Below are 23,040 nucleotides of genomic sequence, written 5' to 3' on the forward strand. Positions count from 1 at the left end.
CCCCCTGCCAGGCCTGGTTCACATGAAAGCAGAAAGCAGATATGAACATTTGTTTCTTTTTTCTTTTGCTTTTAAAAATGTTTTTTATTTATTTTTTTATCTTTAGAGATGACCATTTCTTGCTGGACAACCCTTGCGCTCCTGTCTGTAGATGGGCAGAGAGCACTAATCCCCCAAAGTCTGGAATGCCGAGATCCTGGCTCAGGTATCAGGAAGCTCTGGGTTACTCGGTGACCCTGAGTGAACCGCTTCACCTCTCTGGGTTTTGCAGGTGCTGAAGCCGACCAGGTGAGGAGTACGAGAGCACCTTCAATGTGCCCAGCACAGTGCCTGGAGCAAATCTGTCCGTATGAATCAGGAAATGATGGCACACCAACCCTCCTTTCCTTTCAGAGTTCCAGAATCTTGCCTTTTCCTTCAGGGGCACCGCCACGGGGTTGGTGAGCCCAATCAGTGAAGGGGAGAGAACTGCCGTATGGACCATAGAGGGGGCCCGGGGCAAAGAATTTCTCCATCAACCTGGCTCCAGGCCCAAGAAAATCCACTCTTCCTGGGTGGTGTTTATCAAGACGGGAGAAGAATAGCAGGGACCTGCAGGAGAGAAGCATTCCTGTCGCACCCCAGAAGTAACAGTTTCAAGGGGGAAATGTCAGCTGCCCTAACAAATAATTTTTAAAGGGTCGAATAAGTTTTGGGCCCCTGTAGCATCTTGAAACTCTTTATTCTAATTTATACTGAAATCTTATCCCCAGATAGATAAGATTATCATATTTTGCCCTAACCAGTTTGGCTCAGTGGATAGAGCGTCAGCCTGCGGACTGAAGGGTCCCAGGTTCGATTCTGGTCAAGGGCATGTACCTTGGTTGCGGGCACATCCTCAGTAGGAGGTGTGCAGGAGGCAGCTGATCGATGTTTCTCTCTCATCGATGTTTCTAACTCTCTAGCCCTCTCCCTCCCTCTCTGTAAAAAAATCAATAAAATATATTTTTTAAAAAACGATTGTTATATTTTGTAGATCTGAATTTTGATGAGCAATGCCAGCCTGCTTTCACAGAGAATTTGGCTGCCCGACTCCTTGCCCCATTCATAGAAAGGCTACAAGGTGGCCAAGTGGAGGTGGGTCAGAAATCTTGATCTTCACTTGCACTGTCTAATCCAGTAGCCACTGGCCACATGTGGCTGTGGAGCACTTGAAGTGTGGCTAGTATGAATGTAGATGTGATGTAAAAGCAAAATGCATGCTGGTTTTCAAAGACTTATTATGAAAAAAGAACATAAGTATCCCATTAGTAATTTTGTATATTGATGACATGTCGATTAATGTTTTGGATATATTAAGTTAAATAAAAAATATTGATAAAATTTATTTCACCTGTTTCCATTCCCTTTTAATTTGGCTAATAAAAAATTTCAATTTATGGGGTCATTCCAATGGGCCCTGTAATATCTCAAGGATTTATTCTTTCTTCTTTTTTTTTTTTTCTAAATATATATTTTTTGGTTTCAGAGAGGCAGGGAGAGGGAGAGAGAGAGAGAGATAGAAACATTAAAGATGAGAGAGAATCATTGATCCGCTGCCTCCTGCATGCCCCCCACTGGAGATCGAGCCCACAATCCAGGCATGTGCCCTTGGCCAGAATCAAACCCAGGACCCTTCAGTTTGCAGGCCGATGCTGTATCCACTGAGTCAAACTAGCTAGAGCCACACTCTCCCAGTTTCTATTAACATCTTACTTTTTTTTACAATTGATGAGCTAATACTGATATATTAACAAAGTCCATAGTTTATATTCAGGTTCACTCTTTGTGTTGTACATTCTATGAGGTTATTTATTTATTTATTTATTTATTAAAAATATTTTATTGATTTTTTACAGTGAGGAAGGGAGAGAGAGAGTTAGAAACATCGATGAGAGAGAAACATCAATCAGCTGCGTCCTGCACACCCCCTACTGGGGATGTGCCCAAAACCAACTTACATGCCCTTGACCGGAATCGAACCTGGGGCCCTTCAGTCCACAGGCCGACGCTCTATCCACTGAGCCAAACCGGCTAGGGCTTTATGAGGTTTTTTAAAAATATATTTCTTTATTGGTTTCAGAGAGGAAGGGAGGAGAGAGAGATAGAAACATCAATGATGAGAGAGAATCATTGATCGGCTGCCTCCTGCACGCCCCCTACTGGGGACGGAGCCCACAACCCAGGCATGTGCCCTTGGCTGGAATCAAACCTGGGACCCTTCAGTCCACAGGCCGACGCTCTATCCACTGAGCCAAACCAGCTAGGGCCATTCTACGAGTTTTGACAAATGTATAATGCATATAAGTACCATGACACATTACATTATCATACAGAATAGTTTCACTTTTCTAAAAATCCCCTGTGCTCTACCTATTCAGCCCTCCCTCCCTCTCCTCAATCCTTGGCAACCACTGATCTTTTTACTATTTCCATACTTATGCCTTTTCCAGGATTGCACAGACTTTGGATCATACAGTATGTAGTCTTTTCATATTGATTTCCTACACTTAGCAATATGCAATTAAGTTTCCTCCATGTCTTTTCATAGCTTGACAGCTCTGTTTTGTGAAAGGGCTGTGTATGCAAAGCAGCCCAAAAAAAAACGAAGGAGCTGATAAGCCAAAAAAAAAGAGGCAGACAAGTCCAGCTTGTTGGTTTGCAGCAGTTCTCAACCTGTGGGTCGCGACCCCTTTGGCAGTCGAACGACCCTTTCACAGGGGTCGCCTAAGACCATCCTGCATATCAGATATTTACATGATGATTCATAACCGTAGCAACATTACAGTTATGAAGTAGCAACGAAAATAATTTTATGGTTGGGTCACAACATGAGGAACTGTATTTAAAGGGCCAGAAGGTTGAGAACCACTGGTTTAGAGAGTTTGTTAGGGAACTTACATACAGAAAACAGTCTTGGGCATCAATAAGAGGAATGGATCCCCGAACCTTCCACCCCCAGATTTTAAAAGCTGTGAGAATGTGTGATGATCAAAGGGATCAGGAGCTAGGAGGCTTGGGTGCCAGGGTGAGGTAACAGAAACATCCGGGGCACCTCACCCTGAGAGAGAATGAATGGGAGTACTGTGATCAGTCCAGAGTTCTGTATTTCAGAACTCACTCAGGGGAAGGGGAGAGAGTCATGGGTTCGGGTTCACCCAGTTGTCAAGATGGCGGATTAGTTTTAAGACGGGGTCACCTATGTTCCTAACAAATTCATTTCATTTTATCGCTCAATATTCCATTGTAGGAACGTGTCACGGTTTGTGTATCTGCTCATCTATTGAAGGATGTCTTGGTTGCTTCTAAGTTTAGGCAATTACGAATAATGCTGCTATACATGTGTGTGCAAGTTTTGTGTAGCAGACATTTTCAACTCATTTGGGTAAATATCAAGAAGCACAATTGCTGGATCATATGCGAAGAGTGTGCTTAGCTTCGTCAGAAACTGCCAAGCTGTCTTCCAAAGTGGCTGTATCATTTCGCATTCCCGCCAGAAGTGAAGGGGAGTTCCTGTTGCTTCACATCCTCACGCAGCATTTCTTGTTGTCAGTGTTTTGGATGTCAACCATTCTAGCACGTACCCCCTTGTTGTTCACAATATGTTGAATCCCATTTTATTTGAAAGGACATCAAACAAACTATGGTTATTCAAACTGGCACATTTGGCTGATATTTTCCCCAAAATGAAAGGAGTGAGCCTGTTCTTTCAAGGAAAACACTAGACAGTATTTGTTGCCTTTGATAAAATGAAAACTTTCAAGTGAAAATTAAAATTCTTATCTTGAAAATTAGAACTTGTATCTGCCACTGTGAGCTGGGCAGCTTCCCAACATTTAAGAGACGCTGCTTTTGGAAAAGCTGCATAACTCAAGGAAACAGTGCTTGCCAAATGACTTTGTTTTCCAATGTTTTACTCAGGCATGATTTTACAATATCATCCTTGAGTAAAATGTCTATTTAAAGTGCAAGTTAGGCCCGGCTGATGTGGCTCAGTGGTTCAGCATCGACATATGAACCAGGAGGTCATGGTTCAATTTTGGTTGGGGCACATGCCCAGGTTGCAGGCTTGATCCCCAGTGTGGGGCGTGCAGGAGGCAGCTGATCAATGATTCTCATCATTAATGCTTCTATTTCTCTCTCTCCCTTACTGAATATATATATATATTTAAAGTGCAAGATATACCAATGATTTTAATGTTATAGAGCAGTGGTCGGCAAACTCATTAGTCAACAGAGCCAAATATCAACAGTACAACGATTGAAATTTCTTTTGAGAGCCAAATTTTTTTTTTAATATATTTTATTGATATGTTACAGAGAGGAAGGGAGAGAGATAGAGAGTCAGAAACATCGATGAGAGAGAAACATCGATTAGCTGCCTCCTACACACCCCCCACCGGAGATTTGCCCGCAACCCAGGTACATGCCCTTGACCGGAATCGAACCCGGGACCCCTCAGTCCGCAGGCCGACGCTCTATCCACTGAGCCAAACCGGCTTCGGCAAGAGAGCCAAATTTTTTAAACTTACACTATATAGGTAGGTACATTGCTATTAACTTAATTAGGGTACTCCAAAGCTGGCCTTTGCTAAAAACGTCCTCAATCTAATTGAGTTACGTTTGCTGAGGTCCCAACTCTCCCATCCACACTCAACTCGTGCATGAATCGCGTGCGCCTCCCCCACGCTGCGTATGCACGGCCAGCCTGTGCTGCGTCTCCAGTCCCCCAACCGACCGAGACCCCCCACTTCTTCTAACGCCACTTCTTCAAAATAGACTCGCCCAGGCCGAAAACCGACTTCTGCACATGGGCCACGAAGTTTCAATCGCACTGTACGTGCGCGCCAGCATGTGGTATTTTGTGGAAGAGCCACACTCAAGGGGCCAAAGAGCTGCATGTGGCTTGTGAGCCGCGGTTTGCCGACCACTGTTAAGAGCATAATGTTCATTGATATGGTTTCATTTTTCACATCTGAGTAATCTTTAAAAACTACCACATGCAAGATGTGTCAAAGAAGGATATCCACATTTATCTAAAAGGCCATTACATTAAAATGCTTTTCTCTTTGCCTGGCCAGCATGGCTCAGTGGTTGAACATCGACCCATGAACCAGGAGGTCACGGTTCAATTCCTGGTCAGGGTACATGCTCAGGTTTGCAGGCATGGAGGCAGCCGATCAATGATTCACTCTCATCATTGATGTTTCTATCTCCCTCACCTTTCCTCCCTGAAATCCATTAAAAAATATTAAAAATATGCTTCTCCCTAGACCAGCTATCTGTGAAGCCAGATTTCCCTTCTATACTTATATCTACCAATACCATTTCACAACAGATGTACTGCAGAAGCAGATATGAGAATCCAGCTGTCTTCAATTAAGCCCTCACAGTAAGACAATATGAAGTACTCTTTTAAAAAAATATTTATTGTTGAAAGAATAACATAAGTCCCCCCTTTTCCTCCATTGACCTCTTCTAGCCCACTCCTGCCTCCCACCCCAGGCCTTCACCACTCTACTGTCTGTGTCTGCTGGTTATGCATACAAGTTCTTTGGTTGATCTCTTCCCACCCACCCTCCCCTGCCTTCCCTCTGAGGTTCGATAGTCTGTTCCATGCTTCTATGTCTCTGGATCTATTTTTGTTTATTGATTTATTTTGTTCCACACATCAGTGAGATCATGTGATACATATCTTTCTCTAACTGGCTTATTTCGCTTAGCATAATACTCTCTGGGTCCATACATGCTGTTGCAAATGGTAAGAGTTCTTTTAAAAAAATTTTTTTAAAAATTAATTTCAGAGAGGAAGGGAGAGGTAGCAAAAGATAGAAACGTCAATGATGACAGAGAATAATTGATCAGCTGCCTTCTGCTCGCCTCCTACTGGGGATCAAACCTGCAACCCAGGCATGTGCCATTCACCGGATTTGAACCTGGGACCCTTCTGTCTACAGGCCGACACTCTCTCCACTGAGCCAAACCAGCTGGGCGAGTTTTCTTTTTTTTTACAGCAGTGTAGTATTCCATTGTGTAGATGTAGCACTGTTTTCTAATCCACTCATCTGCTGATGGGCACTTAGGCTGTTTCCAAATCTTAGCTATTTTAAGTTGTGCTGCGATGAACATAGGGGTGTATGTATGCTTTCTGATTGGTGTTTCAGGTTTCTTAGGATATGTTCCTAGAAGTGGGATCATTGGATCAAATGGGAGTTCCATTTTTAATTTTTGGAGGAAATTCCATACTGTTTTCCATAATGGCTGCACCAGTCTGAATTCTGAAGTACTCTTCATGCAATTTTTGTGATAATGTACTTTTATTTAAAAAAATGCTAGTTATAAAATACTTAGTGAGTTTATTCTATTTTTAATGAATCAATACAAACATTCCTCAATATGGAAAAATATAACCCACATAAATAACAGTTCTTGCCCTAACTGGTTTGGCTCAGTGGATAGAGCGTCAGCCTGCGGACTGAAGGGTCCCAGGTTTGATTCCGGTTGGGGGCATGTACCTTGGTTGTGGGCACATCCCCAGTAGGGGGTGTGCAGGAGGCAGCTGGTCGATGTTTCTCTCTCGATGTTTCTAACTCTCTATCCCTCTCCCTTCCTCTCTGTAAAAAATCAATAAAATATATTTTTTTAAAATAACAGTTCTTTAAGATTCTCATGATAGGTAGCAGTGCAAAGGGGTGGGTCCTGAGACCAAAAAATGTGAGAACTGCTGCCCAAGCCCAGGGCAGAGAGTTAAGATACTACAGTGTTGATTGGTCTCTCTAAAAACCTTCCCTGCCGCCTGCGCCAGTTTGACTCAGTGCGTAGAGCATCGGCCTGCGGACCGAAGGGTTCCGGGTTTGATTCCCGTCAAGGACTCCTCCCTGGCCTGAGCCCTGGTCGGGGCACCTGCAGGAGGCAGCCCAATTGATGTCTCTCACATCGGTATTTCTCCGTCTTTCCCTCTCTCGAAAAATCAATGGAAAAAACATCCTCGGATGAGGACTAAAAAAGGAAAAAAAAATCTTCCCTGATGGACCACGGTCTACTCACTACCCCTATTCTGCATCCCCTCGTCAGCAATGTTGTTCCGGTTTCCCTGGTAGAATAAAGGAACTCGTACACTCTCTCTGGGCTGGGCAGCCCCTTCCAGGTGCGTCCTCAACGCAGCGGCCAACCTTTCTAGGGAAGAGTCCGACATGCTCACATCAGGGAGCACTGCGGGGACACTGCCGCCTGGGGAGGCCCAAGGACAGCGGGGGAGGACCCAGGGAAGTTGAGGGAACACGGAGCCTTCCTAGGATTGAACGTACAGAAGGGCCCCGGGAGGTCTCAGGGGTGTCCCCGAGTATCCTCCGTCACCAGGGGAGACGAGGCCCGCCCACACCCTTTCGGGCCCGCCCCGCCCCGTCCCGCCCCGCCCCGCCTCGCCCCGCCTCGCCCCAGAGGTCTCTCGCTTTGCCTTCTGCCGCCAAGCAGGGAGCCAGGACCCTTCACGACAGTGCCGGCGCTTTACGGCCGGCAGCTCCCCGCTGACGTGTCGGGGAGGCGGGGTTTAGGGGAGCGGCCCCTCGCTCGCGCCTGGCTGCTGTGAGTGACCGGCCGCAGAACTATGGCGATGTCTGCCCTGTCCTCGCGGGCCCCGCCGGGCGCAGGTAGGCTCAGAGCCCCACCCTGCGGCGGACGGAGAGAGGGGCGCTGGTCTCGCTGTGGCGGGGACCGAAGGACTGCCCTGTGGGTCCTGGGGAAGGGGCTTATAGAGAGAGGTTGCAGCCTGCAGTTTGGGGTGGCTGTGACATGCGATTAGCCATTAGGGGGCTGGAGCCTGAGAGGTCTGGGCATTGGCGCGCCCTGGAGGAGGGGCTGCCCTGCAGGGTGTTCCAGGTAGAGATCAGCGGGAGAACCCAGGGAGGCAGAAGCCCTCGGGTGGCGGGGGCTGTGATTTGGGAAGGAGCCGATTTTAAAGCACCTCCACCCCGCACGTGCACACACCTTCCTCCATTTATTGGTTACAGATAAAGTACAGAAAGACAAGGCTGCACAGACCCCGGGCCCCGGCCAGGCCAGCCGCATGGGGAAACTCTTGGGTTTTGAGTGGGCAGATGTGTCCAGCTGGGGGAGGCTGGTGACCCTGCTGAATCGGCCAATGGATCCTGCAAGCCTGGCTGTCTTCCGTTTTCTCTTCGGTAAGTCCAGTTGCTGGGAGGGGCCCGTGTGGTTGGGGCGGGAGAGTGACAATGTGAAGGTGATGCGAGATGGACATCTAGAAAACGTCAAGTGCCTGCTTTCGGAACTCGGAAACGGGGGTTATAGCCTGCTCCGATCGTTAGCTTTGCTTTTCTCTTGCTCCATAGAGATGCCTCTTGGGTACCTGATTGCCTGCATCAGAGGTATAAACTTCGGAAGTATCACTGCCTCCCAACCTTGTCTATTTCTTGGTTACTCACTTAGTGGACTTTCCTCCCTTTTTCTCACAGCGGAAGACATCAGTGTCCTGGAAGGGGTTATTTGTGGAGTTTAGGATCAAACCCAGCTTTGTCTCCTCTGATTAGCCTTCGGAGGCCAGAAATGCTTTGATCTGAGGCTATAGGAAATATGGAGGCAGAGGAACAGGGATTAATTTTCCTTATGTCATGAAGTTGTTCAGTAATTACACTAAGGACTAGACTTTAGAGCAGTGGTTCTCAACCTTCCTAATGCCGCGACCCTTTAATACAGTTCCTCATGTTGTGGTGACCCCCAACCATAAAATTATTTTCGTTGCTACTTCATAACTGTAATTTGCTCCTGTTATGAATCGTCATGTAAATATCTGATATGCAGGATGTATTTTCATTGTTACAAATTGAACATAATTAAAGCATAGTGATTAATCACAAAAACAATATGTAATTATATATGTGTTTTCCGATGGTCTTAGGCAACCCCTGTGAAAGGGTCCTTCGACCCCCAAAGGGGTCGCGACCCACAGGTAGAGAACTGCTGCTTTAGAGAAATAGCAGACATGTTGGCTGTAACTCCCTAATCCAGAGCTTCCGCTTGGAATGGTTTATGATATGCTGAGATATTAATCCCGGTAGCCCAGTGGTTCTCAACTGAGGGCATTTTTGTTGGGGGGGAGGGGACACTTGGCAATGTCCGGGGATATTTTTATTTGTCATATGTGGGGGGAGGGGGAGGATAGGTGGCTCCTGGCATCTACATAGGAGCCAGAGATGCTGCTAATTGGACCTATGATGCACAGGATAGTCCCTCCCAGCAAATAATTAACCAGCCCCAAATGTCGATGGTCCTGAGGTTGCGAAACACTGCCTTCCCGGGAGCTGCTTCCTGATCTGAGTAGCCCCTGCTGTTTACCCCAGTGTGTTAGCCGAATACTGCTGCTTTCTGGGTATACCAGGAAGTGGAAAAGTTGAGGGGCAAGCACCATCCTCGAGCACTTTCTGTAGCCTAATGCAGTGGTCGGCAAACTGCAGCTTGGCAAACCGTGGTATTTTGTGGAAGAGCCACACTCAAGGGGCCAAAGAGCCGCATGTAGCTCGCGAGCCGCAGTTTGCCGACCACGGGCCTAATGTGACAGACCTGTGTAAATATTAACTATCAACACCTGAACAGCTTTTTGTAGCATTTTGTATGTTTCTCTCATTGAATCCTCTCTGTAACCCTGTAAAATATTATGAGCCCCCTTTTACAAATGGGGAATTGGCTTAGTGAGGTACAGTAGCTGATCACACAACTGGCATAGTGCCTACCACATAGGATGCACTCAGTAATGTTTGTTGGGTGAATGAATGAATGGTAAAGCCTGGTTAGGAGAGAATTCTCACCTTGGAGCTAGATTCAGCCAACTGTATTCAAATGTATTCTGCTGCTTCCTTTGCTGAGGCCTAATGGCCCCCTCTCCCACTGCCTTCTCAGGGCTGTTGATGGTGCTGGACATTCCCCAGGAGCGGGGGCTCAGCTCCCTGGACCGAAGATACCTGGACGGGCTGGAGGTGTGCCGCTTCCCCTTGCTGGATGTCCTGCAGCCACTGCCACTTGACTGGATGTATCTTGTCTATACCGTCATGTTTCTGGGTGAGGGAAGCTGGGAATATTGATTAGCCTATCTAAAACAGAGACATACAAAGCATGAGAAAGGTCTTGGGTTCCTTATTTCACTTCTGTCATGACTCATAATTTCATCTCCCTGACCTGTGTGTCATCTGAGCTGTGACCCCATAGCTCTTTTTGAAAATATTAAAATAACATTTAATTTTGATTTAGTTGTACCTGATTATAAAATGTCTGATGACTTTTCTTAATCCCACCCACAGCCTGTCCCAGGGGAGCTGGGCCTGTGCTGACCTTTGACCTCTTAATTCTCTCCCCCACAAATCCCAGGGGCACTGGGCATGATGCTGGGCCTGTGCTACCGGATAAGCTGTGTGTTATTCCTGCTGCCGTACTGGTACGTGTTTCTCCTGGACAAGACGTCATGGAACAACCACTCCTATCTGTATGGTTTGTTAGCTTTTCAGCTGACATTCGTGGATGCAAACCACTACTGGTATGAATCGAGGGAGAAAGAGGGGAGGGGTCGGCTGGGTCAGGATGTTTACCAGAGATAGCGGCCCCTTGAGGTCCTAGAATTTGCCCCAGCAAGAACAATTTCAGCAACGCTTTGCAAAGGTCACACTTTAATTGGGATGGATTTGGGAGGGGGAAGAGTCAGCGAGGTTGTGGCACTTGGGATGACAAAAAGCAAAATGGCTCCATTCCCACCCCTTCACTCTTTCCGTATCTCCCCAGGTGCCTTGATCTGTGCACTTCCTGTAATCTTCTTAGAGAGAAGAAGCGAAGACTAAAGCCAGACATAGCTGTTTTCAGATACTTCAAGGGTGGTCATGTGGAAGAGGGAGCGGACTTTCTCTGTGTGAGCCCAGAGGTGCAGGGTTAGAGCACAGAGTAGAAGTTGCTGTGAGGCAGTCATGTCAGAAGGAGAGGGCCCACCAGGCTGCTCAGCAGCGCGGTCCTGGGAGGAGGTAACCTCCCCCACCTCTGGCTTAGGTGACCATCTTTCAGGGGAGGTGGAGAAGGGATCTGGAAACCAGATGGCAGGGCAGACGACCTTTAAAGATTTTTCCCATTATTAAGTGAAAAGCAAATATGAGATCTCAGTAAGATGGGTATAAGTAAAAAATCTCAAGCACTGAATTAGTGATTTACCAGTCATTAAGTTTCATTTGTCAATACACACACACAAATACTCCTTTTGTAAACCATTAGATTCATTCAGAATGGCCAGCTGTGATCATATAGAATTAGGAGACAGTTTTGGCAGAATACTCCTGAAAAAAAAATTTTTTTTTGAAAAAATACATACTACTTACTTACTGATGGATTTCCAGATACCATGCTAAACACTTTACTTTTTCCTTAGTATAACCCCATGAGGTCCATAGTGCTTTCCCCACTTCATAGATGAAGACACTAAAGCTTAAGGAGGTAAAGGTTTGGCTGAGGTCACATAGCAGCAGGAGGCACAAGTGAGAATGGAGGTCTCCTTAGCTGTAGACTCCAGTGCTCTTGACCACAGTGCCAGCTGCCCTTCCCCAGCTTCTCGGCTCACTCATTGTCTTCTTGAAAATCTGCTTTGCTTCTGCCTCCCCAGAGCACATTAGTCTTAGAGCCTGCGTTTATCAGTTCTCTCCCAAGGTAGGCTGTTAGTAGGGACTCTCTGGCACGAGATCCTGGTATCCAGGTCTACAAGTGTCAGTTTGTTTTGGATATTTTTTAAATATATATTTCTTTATTGATTTCAGGGAGGAAGGGAGGAGAGAGATAGAAACATCAATGGTGAGAGAGAATCACCAATCGGCTGCCTCCTGCACACCCCCACTGGGGACCGAGTCCGCAACCCAGGCTTGTGCCCTTGGCCGGAATCGAACCTGAGACCCTTCAGTCCACAGGCTGATGCTCCATCCACTGAGCCAAGCCGGCCAGGGCCTTGTTTTGGATATTGAAAAAAATTTTTTAATGTATATTTATATAAACCTCAAGCTTTTTAAACACTCCCTTAAACTCATTCTTTACTAAATTCAATCATATTCTAGCATTGTAGTCTCTTTCCTGACTTTTTCCATTAGGACTAACTAATTTGCTAAGTAACGAATGGTAAACACTGAACTTTTTATTGTTATAACTCACTAGTAAAATGTCCGTTATGAGTTAAAATAATCACTGTTCCAGTTTCCTCATATAATTCTAAAGGGCCTCCAAATAGTCCAGAGGACCAGAGAGAGTATGGGAGCTGTCCTGAGATAGATTATTACATTTAAAAAGGAAGGTGGAAATGTGGCTGGATTAAGACGCTCTCCTCAATCCTTACCTTACCTGGTGTAGGTCTGTGGATGGCCTGCTGAGTTCCCGGAAGCGGAATGCCCACGTGCCCCTTTGGAACTATGCCGTGCTGCGTGGCCAGGTACAAGATCTTAGGATGCCCTAACCGGTTTGGCTCAGTGGATAGAGCGTCGGCGTACAGACTCAAGGGTCCCGGGTTCGATTCCGGTCAAGGGCATGTACCTTGGTTGCGGGCACATCCCCAGGAGGGGGTGTGCAAGAGGTAGCTGATCGATGTTTCTCTCTCATCAATGTTTCTGACTCTCTATTCCTCTCCCTTCCTCTCTGTAAAAAAATCAATAAAATATATTTAAAAAAAAAAAAAAAGATCTTAGGAAAGGTGTTCTCTGACAGCCATTGTCAGCATGGCCATCCCATGGCAGACTGCACTCCACTCTGCCTCCCTAGATCTTCTCTTTCTTCCCTTTTACTGGAAGGCTAGGCTGGCTTTTCTGCTGTTTTCAAAACCCTAATCTCCGGGCTATCTCACCTTGTCATGAAAGAATAGGGCTTTGTCCCTGCCAGGTTAGAATCCTCATGAGAGAGGATAATATCTATGCTTTATGACTCTCCTTGGTGCCTTATACTGTGCCTGATGTTGGTAGGATGTCAATAGATACTTGTTGGATGAGTGAATATCTGAAATGAGTGAATAGAAGAATGGAACTAATCTTCCTTGGTCCCTGAACTGAGATGAAAACTTACTCTTTCTTTTCTTAAATTTAAATTCTTTGTGGTTTAAAGTATTACATGAGTCTCCTTTTTCCCCCATTGACCTCTCCCTGGCCGCTCCCACCCCCCAGCACATGCCCTCACCCCGCTACTGTCTGTGTCCATTGGCTATGCTCATATGCATGCATACAAGTCCTTTGGTTGATCTCTTACCCCTTTACCCCCTGCCTTCCCTCATAGGTTGGACAGTCCGTTTGATGCTTCTGTGTCTCTGGTTCTTTTTTTTTTTTTTAAATCTTTAAATTCTTTATTAGTTAAGGAATTACAAATGTGTCCTCATTCCCCCCCCCATTAATCCCCATGCTCCCCCCCTCCCCCCACTCATGCTCTCATCCCCCTGTTGTCCATATCCATTGGTTTGGCTTATATGCATGCATACAAGTCCTTTGGTTGATCTCTCTGGTTCTATTTTTGTTCATCAGTTTATGTTGTTCATTATATTCCACAAATGAGTGAGATCATATGATATTTATCTTTCTCTCACTGGCTTATTTCACTTAGCATAATGGTCTCCAGTACTCTTTTTTTTTTTCTTTAAACATTTGTTTTGCATTTTGTGTTTGCAGATTTTCATTGTGTACTTCATTGCGGGTGTGAAAAAGCTGGATGCAGACTGGGTGGAAGGCTATTCCATGGAGAACCTGTCCCGGCACTGGCTCTTCAGTCCCTTCAAGTGAGTGGCAGTCGGGGCAGAGGCCTCACTGAGGCACAGGGACAGAGCGGGTGACTCACCGCTGTCCTGTCTGCAGTCATGGCTGCTGTTCCTACTTTGCCTGAGTTTGCAACATACTTTCCTCTGTCCACTCATCTCCCTATTCAGCAGAAGGCTCCCCCTGTGAAACTTACACTGTGGGTGGCAATGGAGGGAAATAAATTTAAAAAGAAGGGGAAAGCCCGGCCGGTGTGGCTCAGTGGTTGAGCATCAACCTATACACCAAGAGGTCTCCGGTTCAATTCCTGGTCAGAGCCCATGCCCAGGTTGCAGGCTTGATCCCCAGTAAGGATTGTGCAGGAGGCAGCCTATTGATGATTCAATCCCATCGATGTTTCTGTCTCTCTCTTCCTCTCCCTTCCTCTCTTTCTGAGATAAATACAAACATTTAAAAAAAAAAAAAAAAAAAAGGAAGGAGAGGAAAGAGCTAGAACTAGGTGACTTGGTGAATGCGTTGGTTGCCACCCCAGCCTCTCCAGGACTCCTCAGCCAGTGTACTGAGAAGATGGACAGTGTCCCTGCCCTGACAGAACCAGTGCTACCAGCTCTTCTCAAAGCAGAAGTTCGCCTCTCTGACTTCTCTCTCCCTCCCAATTCTTCTCTCTTTTTTTACTTTGTCCTTTTTCCTCTTCCCTGGTATTTCTCAGTTCCTGTAGTTCAGCGGTTCTCAACCTGTGGGTCGCGACCCTTTGGGGGTCAAACAACCCTTTCACAGGGGTCGCCTAAGACCGTTGGAAAACATATAATTACATATTGTTTTTGTGATTAATCATTATGCTTTAATTATGTTCAATTTGTAACAATGAAAATATATCCTGCATATCAGATATTTACATTACGATTCATAACAGTAGCAAAATTACAGTTATGAAGTAGCAACGAAAATAATTTTATGGTTGGGGGTCACCACAAGATGAGGGTATAAAAGGGTCGCGGCATTAGGAAGGTTGAGAACCACTGCTGTAGTTTGACTTCAGATTCATATAGGTCAAACATTCACCTTTTTAAAAAAAAATATATTTTTTTTATTGATTTCAGAGGGGAAGGAAGAGGGAGAGAGAGATAGAAACATCCATGATGAGAGAGAATCATGGATCGGCTGCCTCCTGTAAGCCCCCCACTGGGGATCAAGCCCACAACCCAGGCATGTGCCCTTGACCGGAATCGAACCTGGGATCTTTCAGTTCGAAGGCCAACGCTCTAACCACTGAGAAAACTGGCTAGCACTAGCACTCACCTTTTAAAATTTCTTCTAATTTGTAACCTCTACGAGGAGTCTCCCTGCACCAGGAGCCACACTTCTCAATCAGATTTGCCCTTGCTTCTGACAGAGGGTATGTGGAAAACAGCTGGACACCTAATGTGTGTGGAAATGTATAAGGGCTGGAAAACTTCTGGGATATCTTTGTGCAGAGTTCTACCCACCCGCTGGGGTGGCTCCTTTGGCAAGGACAGGGTAGCAGATATGCATTTGCTGTGAGTGTGCTGTGCCAGCCAGTGGCCCAGGCTCCCCAGTGGGCGGGTGCCTGACCCTGTCCCTGGTGTCCGCAGACTCGTGTTGTCCGAAGAGATGACTAGCCTTCTGGTGGTGCACTGGGGCGGACTGCTGCTTGACCTCTCAGCTGGTTTCCTGCTCTTCTTCGATGCCTCAAGATCCGTGGGCCTCCTCTTTGTGTCCTACTTCCACTGCATGAATTCCCAGCTTTTCAGCATTGGTTAGTACCCGTCGTCTGATAGGAAATAGGAAGTCACAGGGAGGGACTTGCCAGAGGTGTTGTTTGGGACTAAGAGATGATGATGGGAATAGCAGCCACATGGAGCCTGATGCAGTCACTGTGGCATGGAAAAAAAATTGGGAAGAGAGAATTGGGACTTCTCGGCTCAGCTAATATGCTGTATAGTAAGGACTCTCTGGGAAGTACGTATCCTTTAGTTAAGAACTTCTTTCATCATAGGTAGGATACTTGGGAGAGGTTTCTTAAGGGAAAGGGGTCAGGGGGATTACCCACATTTCCCCAAACCAAACTCCTGAAATGCTTATTTTCTCCTTGCTTTTCTAGGTATGTTCCCCTATGTCATGCTGGCCAGCAGCCCTCTCTTCTGCTCCCCTGAGTGGCCTCGGAAGCTGGTATCTCACTGCCCCAAAAGGCTGCAAGAACTGCTGCCCCTCAAGGCTGCCCCTCAGCCCAGTGCTTCCTGCATGTATAAGAGGAACCGGGCCAAAGGCAGCCAGAAGCCAGGGCTGCGCCATCAGCTAGGCGCTGCCTTCACTCTGATCTACCTCCTGGAGCAGCTCTTCCTGCCCTATTCCCATTTCCTCACCCAGGTATGTGTAGGCTGGGGTTAGCGTGGAAAGTGGCCGAGTGACAGCCATAGGGAAGGAATGGGCTGGTTGTGTAGCCCTTTCTTGATAGAGGACGGGATTAGCCTAAGAACCGTTAAGCTGATTGCCTCTGCCCTGCCTTCTCAGGGCTATAACAATTGGACAAATGGGCTCTATGGCTATTCCTGGGACATGATGGTGCACTCCCGCTCCCACCAGCACGTGAAGATCACCTACCGTGATGGCCGCACTGGCGAGCTGGGCTACCTTAACCCTGGGGTGAGATTTCTGATGCTGACAATGTACTGTTCTTCAGAGCGTCCTTGAGCTTTGGGGTCTGGTTTGGTCCTAAACACAATTGTAAAATAAAACAAATTTGGGTCACTCCCCTTTCCCAGGAGCCAGGTTCAACCTTCTTTTATGTGGGTTGAAATAGGGCCATGTCATTCACCTCCTTACACTGAGATTAGATGTAAGAAAGGTAAGTAAAACCACAAGCTCAGCAATGAAAAACTTTTCCCCAAAAACAAGGTCAGGTTTTTTTTCCTGGTCAAAACAACCAGATCTCTTTGTACCGTTGGCAGTGCATGACTCATCCAGGAGGTAGTACGATGAGGTGGGACTAATATGGGGGTTTGGGACAGGTATTCACACAGAGCCGGCGATGGAAGGATCATGCAGACATGCTGAAGCAATATGCCACTTGCCTGAGCCGCCTGCTTCCCAAGTACAATGTTACTGAGCCCCAGATCTACTTTGATATTTGGGTGTCCATCAATGACCGCTTCCAGCAGAGGTGGGCAAGGGGAGCAGGGAAGGGGGAAAAAGGAAGTCCAGCTCCTTTGGCCAAAATGAATAGCCCATGCTCCCGTGTTGTCTTGCTTGAAAGGCTGTCTGTCCTCTGGTGCATGTCCCTGTAGACCTGGTTGTGGGCATAGCTGATTGCTTCCAGCAGGGGGCCCCATCACCCAGAAGAAGAGGTAATATGACGTGTTCTGCTAGAACGTTAACACCATTCTCAGATGGCCACTAACCCTCATTCTTCCCAGTACTCCAGAATCTCTTTCCCCTCTCTCTCTGCCTCAGGCTGGTCATAACATACTGACATAGGTTATGTTTTCTATCTGGAAACCCTGTTCCCTCTCTCTGGGAATGGTGATGAGAGAAACAGAACTGGAAATTCTGATGGGTAGGTGGCTGTGGCCTTCTTAAAACATGGTTTTCTTTCCTAAGGCTTTTTGACCCTCATGTGGACATCGTGCAGGCTGCCTGGTCCCCCTTCCAGCCGACACCTTGGCTGCAGCCACTGTTGATGGACCTGTCTCCCTGGAGGGCCAAGCTACAGGAAATCAAGAGCAGCTTGGACAACTACACTATGGTGGTCTTCATTGCAGATTTCCCTGGTATGGAAGAAAGCTAGGAGAGGCTTTGCTGTCTTTCCTCCTTGCTTCTTTGGTCAGGGACCTTGCATGTGGTGGAGAGGGGAGGGGTACTCCTAGTGGGAGGAATGTTTTTGAAATCTGAGGGGTGGTAGTGGTGAAGTGTGATGTCTGTTCTTGCTGAAAGTGAGTTCACTCATGGTGGGCATTGGAGAACTTGGTTGTCCCTGTCAGGGCTGCACCTAGAGAATTTTGTGAATGAAGACCTGGGCAACACTAGCATCCAGCTGCTGCAGGGGGAAGTGATTGTGGAGCTGGTGGCAGAACAGAAGAACCAGACTCTTCAGGAGGGAGAAAAAATGCAGGTATCTTGCTGGAATTAACAATAGCAGAAAAGTTTAGATAAATGGAGTTAATTCATTATAGAGTCAAAATGTTTTACCAAAGCAATAGTGTTGTGGGGGCTCAAAAAGTACAGATTCCTGGGGCTGTGAATAGCCTCATCCAGGTTCTAGAGGTCAGTTCCTTTGGACTCCAAAACACAGTAAGAAGGGGGAGAACCAAGATGGCGGCATAGGTTAACGCCGGAGTTTGCTGCTTTGAACAACTACTTCAAAAGTGAAACCAAAAAACGGAAGGGACATCACCCAGAACCACAGTAACGCTGGCTGAGTGGAAGTCCTACAACTAGGAGGAAAGAGAAACGCATACGGACACTCAGAGGAGGCGCAGTGCTGAAGTCAAATTCTGAGGTGCGGAGTGCGCGGAGCGGGCTGGCGGCGGAGGGCGTGGTTGTTGTTTTCAATCGGGAGGGAGTCGCAGACTCTGAGCACCAGATCCGGGCGAGTCTTTAGGGACCCAGACTCAAACGGGAGAAGCGGGACTGTCTGGCTTCGGTCAGAGCGAGTGCAGCTTTCTCTCCGAGCTTTGCAGCGGGTGCTGGGACTCAGAGAGGCAGAGCCCCTGGGGACAGGACTGAGAGCCGCCATAACTGCTCTCTCTGGCCCACCCTGTTGATCCTGTGCGACCCGCCCCGCCCAAGCCCTGCACAGAGGCATTTGCCGGATAGCCTCAGGCAAAGGCTAGATTAGCACCTCCCTAGAGGACAGAAGTTCTCTCACTGCTGACACTCATAGCTGATTCTCATAGCCACTTGGCCTGGAGGTCAAATCCTCCCTGGAATTAGCTACAACAATCAAGATTTATCTATAAGACTGCGAACAAAGACCACTAGGGGGTGCACCAAGGAAGCATAACAAAATGCGGAGACAAAGAAACAGGACAAAATTGTCAATGGAAGAAATAGAGTTCAGAACCACACTTTTAAGGTCTCTCAAGAACTGTTTAGAAGCTGCCGATAAACTTAATGAGATCTACACGAAAACTAATAAGACCCTCGATCTTATATTGGGGAACCAACTAGAAATTAAGCACACACGGACTGAAATAACGAATATTATACAGACGCCCGACAGCAGACCAGAGGAGCGCAAGAATCAAGTCAATGATTTGAAATGCGAGGAAGCAAAAAACATCCAACTGGAAAAGCAAAATGAAAAAAGAATCCAAAAATGCGAGGATAGTGTAAGGAGCCTCTGGGACAGCTTCAAGCGTACCAACATCAGAATTATAGGGGTGCCAGAAGATGAGAGAGAGCAAGATATTGAAAACCTATTTGAAGAAATAATGACAGAAAACTTCCCCCACCTGGTGAAAGAAATGGACTTACAGGTCCAAGAAGCACGGAGAACCCCAAACAAAAGGAATCCAAAGAGGACCACACCAAGACACATCATCATTAAAATGCCAAGAGCAAAAGATAAAGAGAGAATCTTAAAAACAGCAAGAGAAAGAAACTCAGTTACCTACAAGGGAATACCCATACGACTGTCAGCTGATTTCTCAACAGAAACTTTGCAGGCCAGAAGGGAGTGGCAAGAAATATTCAAAGTGATGAATACCAAGAACCTACAACCAAGATTACTTTATCCAGCAAAGCTATCATTCAGAACTGAAGGTCAGATAAAGAGCTTCACAGATAAGGAAAAGCTAAAGGAGTTCATCACCACCAAACCAGGATTATATGAAATGCTGAAAGGTATCCTTTAAGAAGAGGAAGAAGAAGAAAAAGGTAAAGATACAAATTATGAACAACAAATATGCATCTATCAACAAGTGAATCTAAGAATCAAGTGAATAAATAATCTGATGAAAAGAATGAACTGTTGATTATAATAGAATCAGGGACATAGAAAGGGAATGGACTGACTATTCCTGGGGGGGAAAGGGGTGTGGGAGATGTGGGAAGAGACTGGACAAAGATCGTGCACCTATGGATGAGGACAGTGGGTGGTGAGTGAGGGCGGAGGGTGGGGCGGGAACTGGGAGGAGGGGAGTTATGGGGGGAAAAAAAAAGGAACAAATGTAATAATCTGAACAATAAAGATTTAATTAAAAAAAAAAAAACAACACAGTAAGAAGAAAGATGCCCGTTGGGTGGGGAGCAGGTGGTGTTAGGAGCCTGTAGGCTGACTAGGAAAAGTTCAAAGAGTGAAATATATTCATTTCTATCCCCTGCTCAGTTGCCTGCTGGCGAGTACCATAAGGTGTACACAGTGTCACCCAGTCCTTCCTGCTACATGTACATCTATGTCAACACTACGGAAGTTGCACTGGAGCAAGACCTGGCATATCTGCAAGAATTGAAAGAGAAGGTGGAGAATGGAAGTGGTGAGTAAATAAAGATTTGGGCTGAGGTAACCCCCGAGTACAAGAAGTTAGGGTTGTGAATGAGGATCTAGCCATTGAAAATTGAACTTGAAGCCTCTAGCTGGTGAAAGGGAAGTTGTAGGAGAGAGAGAATGCTCTCTCAGTGATTCCTCTTTTTGCTGACTTTGAGCAGAAACAGGGCCTCTACCCCCCGAGCTGCAACCTCTGCTAGAAGGGGAAGTAAAAGGAGGTCCTGAGCCAACACCTCTGGTTCAGACCTTTCTTAAACGCCAGCAAAGGCTCCAGGAGATTGAACGCCGGCGAAACTCGCCTTTCCATGAACGATTCTTCCGCTTCTTGCTGCGAAAGCTCTATGTTTTTCGCCGCAGGTAAGTTTTACCCACAGTACTTGTCGTTGCCATCAGATATTTGCAAGTTGGGTCACTTTTCTCAGATGAGAGAAAGGACATCTAGGGCTAAACAGCTTTTTACCTCCCTTCTCATCTCCCTGATTTAATGGAAGAGTAAATGAGTGTCTGACAGCTTACTGTCTTGCTCTGCCTCAGTTTACCTCCAGCCTCCCCATGGGTTATTCCTGCCCCACCCTAGAATTCTACCAGACTGTATAAAGAGTGGGGTGCCTCCAGCTGGGATATGGGGGCCCCTGCAAGGCAATTCTCATTTGTGCCTGTGTGAGAGAAGGTAGGCCAGGTGTCCCATAAGGGCTTTGGTAGGAATTGCTGTGTTGATCAGGAGTTTGGACTGGGTGGCCTTTTCCTCTTTTTCAGCTTCCTGATGACTTGTATCTCACTTCGAAATCTGGCATTCGGTCGCCCTTCCCTGGAGCAACTGGCCCAAGAGGTGACTTATGCAAACTTGCGACCCTTTGAGCCACTCGGAGAGTTGAATCCTTCAAACACAGATTCTTCAAATTCTAATCCTCCTGAACCAAATTCTGAGCATATCCACTCGGAGTTCTGAAGGGGGCCAGATATTGGGTACAGACGTGGGAGCAGCCAGGCACAGGACCATTACCTGTGCAGTGGAGATTTGAACAAAACGTTTACAGACATTTACATTTTTCTTCCTTGTCTATAGCTCCTTTAAATTCAGAGATGATATCTTAGAGGAAGGAGCCAAGAAAGTAAAGCAAGGATAAGATTTATCCGTCTAAGCTTTAGAGGCCAGGAGGGGGTTAAAAGCAATGTGAAAAGGTCCTACAATAAAGGGGAAAGTTAGGTTTAAAGTGACTGGCTCCTTGGGGAAAGAGATTTTATGTACCATGATGAAAACAGTAGCTAAGTATTCTCAAGTGCTTGCTACATGCACAATGCTTCACACAGTGCCTACATGCCATTTAGTCCTTAATGGTCAGTAGTCTTATTTTACAGTTGGAGAAAATGACACTGAGAGGTACTATAATTTGCTCAAAGATGTAAACCTAATAAGTAAGGGATGGATTGATGGTTTGAACCTCATGTCTGACTTAAGCTCCTTTACCCTGTCTCTTGTAATTTTGAGAATCACAATAATTCTGAAATAATGTTAACTTAAAACTTGTCTTCTTAATTATAAGTATGATTAGGATGGTGATCAGGTTCTGAATGCACAAATTTTCTCTTCACTACAATTCTGGTTCCTTCTTAGTTTCTTGTATCTATGTAGCCTGTAAGTTTTTCACTAGCAGTTATGAGAGTAGTTAGGATAGCAGAAAGTTAAACTAATAAGGAAGTTTAGATGGTTCCATTAGTATTTTTCTAAAAACAAGCTTAATATTTAGCATTATTCTAGCACTTAGTGAGAAGGTAATGTAAAGTAAGTATTAACCAAAACTTGGTGAGGGATAAGGGACTGTAGGTTTGGGTATACAAAGGGATCAAGGAAACTCCTCAGGTTCATGAATATTCAAAGGACTGGCACTGGGCTAGGAAGTGAGAATGCAGTTTTAAAAAAAGAAAAGAGCTCATGGTCTGGTAACAGACTGGCAGTCCCAGTGCTTTGATAAAAGATTGCATCTGTTTTTATGGTTCTCTTCCCATGCCCCACCCCTCCTAACCCCCTTGGACAGTGGGCTCAGCGTTCTTTCCCAGGCATTTTTTTCACTGTACACACTTAGGATGATTATGTCTATTCTATGGTTTCCAGTGATGTTATGCTTAGATTTCTTTCCTGTGCCCTAGACCTATATATACCTGTCTCCACCTGGATATCCCAGAGCTTTCAAACCCTGTCCTGAACAGAACTTAGCTTCATTTCCAACTCAAGACCTGCTTTTCCTTTATTAGTGAGCTAGTGGCAGATTTGTGCACATTGAAAGGAAATTGATTAGAAGGTGGCTGGCGGGAAGGACTGGTGAGATGGGCCGGACACGCCCTGGAGCCAACCTCTCTGTCTTTCCCCAGCCTGCCGCACCTGGGGCAGCACCACTGCTTGAAGGGTGTCTGCGGTTACCGCAGCTTGGCAGTAAACCAGATTTGGGGCTGACAGTGCCCAGCAACAACATAACCCACTGCCAAAGGTGGAATCGTGTGGCCCTGGGAGAAACTGGGCTCCCTCCTCTCTGGTTCTGGGGTGCATCACTCGAGAACCGCTGCTGCCAAGTCACCGAAGCTTGGCAGCTCCTGCATTGAGCATCTGCCCCCTGGTGGTCCGTGCACATCATACCTCCTGGCCAGTCGGATGATCGGTCATTTAGCCTTTTATATATATAGATGCATTGAGCATCTGCCCCCTGGTGGTCCGTGCACATCATACCTACTGGCCAGTCAGATGATGGAATGGTCATTTAGCCT

The 23,040-nt window shown here is 46.4% G+C and overlaps 1 protein-coding gene across 2 annotated transcripts; it reads left to right on the forward strand.

The window, feature by feature from the left end:
• Positions 1–7,525: 7,525 nt before the first annotated feature.
• Positions 7,526–22,207, forward strand: GGCX (gamma-glutamyl carboxylase). Of its 2 annotated transcripts, none has more exons than XM_059659285.1 (15): positions 7,526–7,667; positions 8,028–8,198; positions 9,931–10,089; positions 10,396–10,561; positions 12,397–12,475; positions 13,692–13,798; positions 15,389–15,552; positions 15,898–16,163; positions 16,308–16,439; positions 16,805–16,956; positions 17,394–17,563; positions 17,774–17,904; positions 20,122–20,269; positions 20,442–20,637; positions 21,037–22,207. In XM_059659285.1, exons 1-15 carry the CDS (start codon positions 7,625–7,627, stop codon positions 21,227–21,229), a joined length of 2,277 nt encoding a protein of 758 aa, XP_059515268.1. In that variant the 5' UTR covers positions 7,526–7,624; the 3' UTR covers positions 21,230–22,207. The 2 variants fall into 2 exon arrangements, with proteins under 2 accessions (XP_059515268.1, XP_059515269.1); XM_059659286.1 differs by lacking the exon at positions 7,526–7,667 and adding an exon at positions 7,707–7,896.
• The last annotated feature ends 833 nt before the right edge of the window (positions 22,208–23,040 follow it).

This window comes from Myotis daubentonii, chromosome 12, assembly GCF_963259705.1.
Source record: "Myotis daubentonii chromosome 12, mMyoDau2.1, whole genome shotgun sequence".
Taxonomy (NCBI): Eukaryota; Metazoa; Chordata; class Mammalia; order Chiroptera; family Vespertilionidae; genus Myotis; species Myotis daubentonii.